At 45.1% G+C, this 7,551-nt stretch overlaps 1 protein-coding gene across 1 annotated transcript in view; it reads left to right on the top strand.

Annotated features, from left to right (window-relative positions):
* Positions 1-7,551, top strand: part of MAN1B1 (mannosidase alpha class 1B member 1) — a 25,091-nt gene that overhangs the window by 10,954 nt on the left and 6,586 nt on the right. The window contains exons 7-10 of the mRNA XM_019540474.1: positions 748-896; positions 1,900-2,088; positions 3,051-3,241; positions 4,349-4,469. Coding sequence (XP_019396019.1) covers positions 748-896; positions 1,900-2,088; positions 3,051-3,241; positions 4,349-4,469 — 650 coding nt within the window. The remainder of the gene's footprint in view (positions 1-747; positions 897-1,899; positions 2,089-3,050; positions 3,242-4,348; positions 4,470-7,551) is intronic.

Below are 7,551 nucleotides of genomic sequence, written 5' to 3'. Positions count from 1 at the left end.
CTTCCAAGTGAGGTGGTGCTGGCTCCTACCCTGGCGGTCTTCAAGAGGCAGCTGGATGAACACCTTGCTGGGGTTGTTTGACCCCAGTACTCTTTCCTGCCGTGGCAGGGGGTCGGACTTGATGATTTGCTCAGGTCCCTTCTGACCCTACCAACTACGAATAGTCGTGCAATTTCTGAAGCTGTCTGTTCCAGTTGCAAAATGGGGAATAGTATAACTTCCTACTTCACTTCACTGGGATGCTTAGAGGCTAATGACTAATGCCTGAAAGCACAGCATGAGAGGCAGCAGACAGGCAGTAGCTCTGGTTTAAGTGACTTTAGCTAAAACCTGACATCTTGCAGTGAAAGTTTTTAACTTGCATTACTACTAGTAACAGATTATGGATTTGTGCTGAGAGGGGTGGGATCACGAGGTAGCAGTCCTTGCATTATTTTAATAAGGAAGGAGTGTACCTTCACAACTCCCGTTAAGCATAAAATTTCTCTGCCAAATACCGGTCTCCTTGCACATCCTTTTGGCGCTTTGCCACAGGAATTAAACTGATACTAGGCCTCTCTTCTCCCAGTGTATATTCTACAGCATGTTATAACCACCTGACTTTTTCCGCCTTAAAATTCCAGGTTCCTTCTTTGTGCTGAATAATAGAGCCTAGCACACCTATATCTTTTAAGCTGGTCATATAGAATATGTTGTTATAGCTACTTTGAGCCTTCTCCAAAGTTTATTTTCTTTCATGTCTTGCAGAGTTTGAAGAAGCAAGGAAGTGGGTGGCAACGGATTTATTGTTTGATAAGAATGTGGATGTGAACCTCTTTGAGAGCACAATTCGTATTCTGGGGGGCTTGCTGAGTACCTACCATTTATCTGGAGATAGCCTCTTCCTGGAAAAAGCTGTAAGTGGTCAGTCTTGCTGGTAAACGTGTCCTTTGTATTGGGTGAAGTCTAATCTTGGCCACCTTGCGCCTTTATTTTACCATTGCTGTAGAGAGGAGGTGACAGATTTGACCCTCCAACACAATGAAGCTGTCCAGTGTTTGGCTAAAGCCTGTTTGTGCAGAAGATGGCTTTCCTAGGGCCAGTCTAAGGTGATGAAACAAACTTTTTGCAGAGTCCAAAAGAACTGCCTCAGGCAACACCAGTTCTCATTTCAAGTGAAACGTACACTTCTTTGTTTTCACCCACAACAATAAACACACACGGTGATTTGAAAATAGATTTAAAAACTCACTTTGCATAATTTTCCTTTGGAATAGGTGGCCTGTAAAATGAGGCATGTTGTTTGGTTGAATTATGGATTTATCATGCTCATTAATACTTTTGCTGGCCTCCCCTCCTGGTTGCTCATGGCCCACCATCTGTTTTTATTGAAATAAACCTACCTTGAAGCTTTGGGAAGGGCAAATGTGGAGTATTAAGTGTCACATTAACTAGATGTGCTCAGCTGGGTCCTGACAGAAAAATGGAATCTTGACAAAGTTGCGTTTCCTTTTGTTGCTAAAAATAGGGTAGTAGGAGGTTTGGAAGATGAGATGAGTGAGCTGAAGAAGGGATACGAAAAAAAAGGGCTGGAGGAGAGTAAAGCGCTTTCTTCCTCCATCCTATCCATGCATCTCAATCATTCTTGGCAAACCAAGTGCACATATACATCTGCTCCAACTGCTGGGCAAACATACAGAGAGCCTGAGCTCACATCAAGGATTATTGAGTAACCTTGTATTTAAAATATATTATGTAGGATTTATAGGATGAACTGCACCACACTACCCGTTCTTAATTTTTGTTGCCTTCCTCATGGAGGCAAAAGTTAAAACCAAGCTTCTGGGGTTTTTTTCTGTTTTTGATGACTGAGAGAGACAACAAAGACCATTTGGTACCATGTTTCTTGGGTTTCTTTAGAAAGATATTGGGAATAGGCTTATGCCAGCATTCAACACGCCATCCAAGATACCATACTCAGATGTCAACATTGGCCGAGGCACTGCCCATCCTCCTCGCTGGACATCTGACAGCACTGTGGCTGAAGTGACCAGTATTCAGTTGGAGTTCAGGGAGCTTTCTCGTCTCACCGGAGATGAGAAATTCAAGGTATCAAAAAGCCACTTTTCATCCTCTATTTCTTTCTCCAGTACTGCCATTTATCTCTCCACCACATTAGTTGAAATGCTTACTTAAATTGCCTTTTTAAGAGAGGTTTCTATTCCGTGGCAAATGAAGCAGGTTTCCCTGGGTTGATGAAAGAAAGTGAATGCCATAGCGTTGCTGATCCATGTCTTAGCGAGTGCAGTCTCTTAAACTTCTTGGATTGAGCAATTTTATACCTTGTGGTGCTGTATAAACCACTTCTCCTGAGTAGTTTGTCCATCTTTCAGCTTACTAATGCATTTTTTTGACACTCATAATTCCTCCAGAGTGGAAGTAATAGAAGCCTGTACTTGGGGGTGGGAATGGAAAATAAAGAGTCCATTACTTTCTCAATTATTTACTTAAAGTATGTGTAGAAAGCCTGTGCTGTAGATGAATGCATGCTCCTTTGTCCTTCAAAAGGAACGTCCAAGAAAAAATGGGTTTTGAACTTAAAGTAAAAGTTTTATAATACTTTACACTAGGTTACTGTAACTGGCTTTACAAAATGGCAATCTGAAGAGAAATTTTATTCAACTGTCCTCATCTTAATATTGTCTAAAATATCTTAATGGTTTTAGACAACAGATCTTACTCTAAGGTTGCAGAGACTAGTACTCCCTTCATATGCCCTGCAGAGAGCTTATCTGGTGACTCATGTTTTAGTTAAGGGCCTGGTTGTAAAGATTTCTATCTCATGTTTCAGGACAAAATATAGTAAGTCAGGGTATTAACAATTCCAAAGATAGTGGGAGGTTTTCCTGGACATACAACCATGTCACATTCTCACTTGAAAGAATTAAATGACAAAGAAGGAAAGCTGATGAAAGTCTTTAGCTAGTCCCAATACAGATTTGCTGTAGGTTAATCAAGATTATAAAGCAGCATTGTGTTGTTCAGAGAGATGCTTTCTTTTTGTCCTGCAGAAAGCAGTAGATGAGGTGATGAAACATGTACACGCCCTCTCAGGGAAAAATGATGGGCTAGTGCCCATGTTCATAAACACAAACAGCGGACAGTTCACTCACCTGGGTGTCTACACTCTGGGAGCCAGAGCTGACAGCTACTACGAGTATTTGCTTAAGCAGTGGATTCAGGGCGGGAAACAAGAAAATGAGTAAGTTCTTCCCCCTTCTAGTATATTTTAATAAATGAAGCAAGCTATACATCTTTTTACTCCATTGGGCTGTTTGGAGGCAAGACTGCTATGAGCTTATTTTTTAATCTCTTGGGTCAGTCTGTGTAAAAGAGCATGTGGATCAGATTTCTGCTTCCCTCTCCTTGGGGGGTGGGGGGAAAAGGATCAGAAATATTTAAGCTGTGGGAGGGATTTAAAGCTGTCTATTTATGTTACAAATGCTGCTACATTGTTCTTGTCCGGATGAAACATCACTTCTATTGTGGTTCTCTATAGGTGCTAGACTTAGTACAGGATCTGTTAAAGGGAGGCGGAGGTGGTATGTCATACGCAAAAAGGGTTCTTGCTGGGATGACAATTATATTTTTCTAAGATCAGTTACAGGACTGAAATCAAGTCCAGCCAGTCTTGTCCTTGTGTTCACTTTCCTACCTGGGTCAAGTAGGAAGGGTTTGGAAGTCTGGGATTGGGGAAGTTTTGTGGCAGGGAGGTTATGCTGTTGAGCCTCCTCAAGGGGCGGGTTGACTGCACCTTGGAGATTTGACTTGCTTCTACAGAGAGTCCCTCCAGATCTAGGCATACCGTTTCCTTTAGGGGAAGCATGGAGAGATGCCTCTGCTGCACCTCTTCTGTAGAGAGAGCTTCTCACTGCAGAATTGCGACTCCATCACCTTTTTCCCAAGCTGTAGCATTTACTGAACACTTTTTAGTTTTGAAAATTGTTTTTTTCCTGATAGTCTTGGAGTTCTAGACATGCTTAAATGTTGTGCTCCTAAGTACCCTTTAAAGAAACCTAGGTGATTAGATGTAAATGAAATGGGAACCTTTATGACTACTTATAGGTTGGTTTCTCAAAAGAAAGCTGCAGATACATGCTCAACTCATTTTCTACAATCATAGGTACTTGGATTTCTTTTAGTGTTTTATATTGGGTTAAATATCTTCACTAATGCTTGCTTAAATCAAATTGCAAGGTTCTGTTGATCAAAAAACATTGTATTTTGAGATGTATGTAACGTACCTAAAGGTTAGACTTATTCTGAAATGTATTTATTGGGATCAACTGGGAATGACTTCTATTTACAGGCTGTTGGAAGATTACATGAGAGCCATTGAAGGGGTGAAAAAGCATCTGCTTCAGAGGTCGCAACCAAAGAAGCTTACTTTTGTAGGAGAGTTTGCTCATGGCCACTTCAGTGCCAAGATGGTAAGTACCCAACCTGATTTTTTTCTTTTCTTTTTTGTAGTGAAACTTTTTTAGTGCTGTTATGTTTCTGAACTGTCTCTCTTACCCATGGGAGAGAACTGAGTGCAGTTTTGTTACAACTGTCAGCTCAAATCTGTCCCTGTGCATGTGAACTAGTGATTTTGAGTCTGGCTGCTAAAAGATGAAACACAGTAAAAGATGAGAAGGGGTATGGACCTTTTTTAAATCTGCACATGCCTTGGGCATTTAGGCCACACTTGTGCCCTGTGAAGCACATGAATATGTATATGGTTTGCTGCAAGTCTATGGGCAGGTGTTGTCTTGTTTTAAAAGAATGTCTTGGGTTTGTAGTCACGGTAATGACAATACTGAGTAACCAAGTTACAGATAACAGTCCCTGCTGTAGACAGAAACATGAAGGGGTTTGATATGAAGTGGTTGTCCAATCTGTTGTGAACGGACTTTGTTGACAGTTGAGTTATTCCCAGAAAGATAACTGAATTTACCCTCCGTTGTTTGAGAATGTTTTGCAATATTTGTGGTAATAGCAATTCTCCTCTCTCTTGAGCAAATAACAGTAGGGTTGTAGTGTGTCGAATCCAGGAAGGGCAGGCACGTCCCTTGAACTCTTTCACTGCTGCAGCTTTTAGACCCAGGGTGGGCAAAATACGGCCTGCAGGCTGGATTTGGCCCATGAGGCCATTCTAGCTGGCCCACATGGCACCTAAAAAAATTAGAAAATTAATATTAATCTGCCCTTGGTTCCTGTAAAAAATGAAAAAAAAAAAAAAAAAAAAAAAGACAGGAACCAAGGACAGTAAGACCCAGGGGAAGCCCAGCTGGGGCTTCTGGCCTGAGACCATGTAGCTGCCAACCACAGGAAAGGGGGTGGGGGAGGGCAGGGGAGGACCCTGGGCAGGGAAGGAAACCGAGGAAAAGCGGCCCCTTGCCCACCCTGTGGCCGGTGCCCTGCGCTGCAGCGGCTCGCAGCCCACCTGGGGCTGCCTGCGCCTGATCTGGACAGCCCCACGGGCTATGAGAGGCTGCAGCAGGGAGTGCCAGCCACAGGGCAGGGGAGGGGCTGCTTTTCCCACCCCTACCTGCTCCCAGCTTTTCCCCTGGCTGCGGCCCTTCCCGCACCCCGTGGCCAGCACTCCCCGGTGCAGCTGCTTGCTGTCTGGAGCAGGCACAGGAAGACCCACGTGGGCTGTGAGTAGCTGCAGTGCAGGGCACTGAGGATGGGGTGGGAGGGCTTTTCCTCCTCCTGCACTCAGCCCCCGTTTCTAACCCAGCGCCGCAGCCAGCCTGAGCCCTGCGCTGGCTCCAGGCTTGCTCAGGGCTGTGTGTGACGCCAGCAGCTGCGGCACCCCTGCTTGCCATGCTGGGCAGTGTTTGTCGCCGCTGCCTGTGGGCTGCCCAGCGCGCGAGCACCGGGTGGGCGGCAGCAGCAGCAGCAACAAACACTGCCCAGCACGGCATGCAGGGGGCCTGCAGCTGTTGTTGCTGCATGCAGCCCTGATGGGCGAGCCCAGGGCCAGCGTGGGGCCCAAGCTGGCAGCAGGACCAGGTTACAAGCTCGTGCTGAACATGGGGAAAAGCGGCCCCTTGCTTGCCCTGTGGCCAGTGCCTCGCATTGTAGCCTCTTGCAGTCTGCGTGGGGCCCACGTGGACTGAGCAGCTGCATCAGGGAGTACACGGTGCAGGGTGGGCCACAGGCCGCTTTTCCTTGCGCTCAGCACCAGCTTCTTTCCTGCTAGCAAGCAGGGGGTTGTGGCTGTGTGCTGCCCCCTGCCTGTACCACAGGCCTGGGGGCCACTGGGAATGAGTGGGCAGGGAGCCAGTGGGAGCATGGGGCCCGCACCAGTGTCCCGGGGCCAGTGTTGATGGGGTCCAGAGCAGGGTGGCAGGAACACGGGGTCCCATCTGGCAGGGGTTCTATGGAGCCAGGGCAGCTCCCCCCTCTGCATGCTGGTGCAGCCCAGCCAAGCTGCACAGACTTCTGCCAGCTTGTGCCCTGCTTTGGGCCCCACCGGTGCTGGCCCTGGGACATTGGGTCATTCATTGGTTCCCAAGATGGTGCCTGGGGCAGGGCACCTGTCAAGGGGCCATGCGGCCCTTGACAGCCTGCCAAAACTGGGTAAGCACCCCTCCGCCCAAAATAATTGCCCACCCCTGTTTGGAACAGAGATAAAATCCAATCCTGTTGTGTGGAATTGCAGTCTAATAGAGGAGGAGGAGAAGTGATATATAACCAGTACTGAAGGTGTTTTGTTTAAGCTACAAGGTGTTTCTGACATTCCAGTGTCTAACAAGACACTAATTACAAAAGCTAGTGGCAGGATTCTGCTTCCTTCGTATCAACGATGGCTCAGAACAATATAAATCTCCCCCAAATCCTTTCTGAAACTTTTATTTTTTTTGCACTTATTTCTGTGACCAACTTCTATTCACAGTTTTATGTTTGTTTGACATTTAAAAAAAATACATGAGCTTATGAAACTCACCTTTGGATATAACTTTTATCATAATTTTTTATCATTTTTACCATATACTTCATCCTTTTTTGGTCTGCTTTTTATGCTTATTCCAGTAGTATAATTTTATTCTTTCTGGATCATTTACAATGTTTAAAAGGAATTTCTTTGGAGGAAATTCTTGCAAAACTTGTAAAATTAGGACGCTCTGTAGATGTTAAATGTACATTGGCAACTTGTCAAATTTTGATAGAATCAACTTTTAAACCATGCGTGTGTGTGTGTGTATAATACCAGTAAAGCGGTGCTTTTGTTTTCCTCTTAATTCTAGGGTCACTCACATAGCTAGTTTCTCTCTTGCCTTATTGTCTTTTCAGAGCAAGTGAGGAATTGACTTTGCTAGCTGTGTGCATTTATATAAACTGGGGCGGGGGGAAGAAAATTTCTGGCCCCTTTCAGTTATTTTTATTTTAGCAATATAAGATGTTACAGTACTAAGTACAGCTATAGGCCAGTTAGTCTTACCTCAAGCCTAGGCAAGCTGTTTGAGAAAATTATTCTGGCACACATCCAGGAGGGGCCAGCAGGGGACTGCATGCTTAGGGGCA

This window comes from Crocodylus porosus, unplaced genomic scaffold (assembly GCF_001723895.1).
Source record: "Crocodylus porosus isolate Cpor-Errol unplaced genomic scaffold, CroPor_comp1, whole genome shotgun sequence".
In the NCBI taxonomy this organism is placed as follows: Eukaryota; Metazoa; Chordata; order Crocodylia; family Crocodylidae; genus Crocodylus; species Crocodylus porosus.
This window is presented reverse-complemented; position numbering and strand designations above follow the sequence as displayed.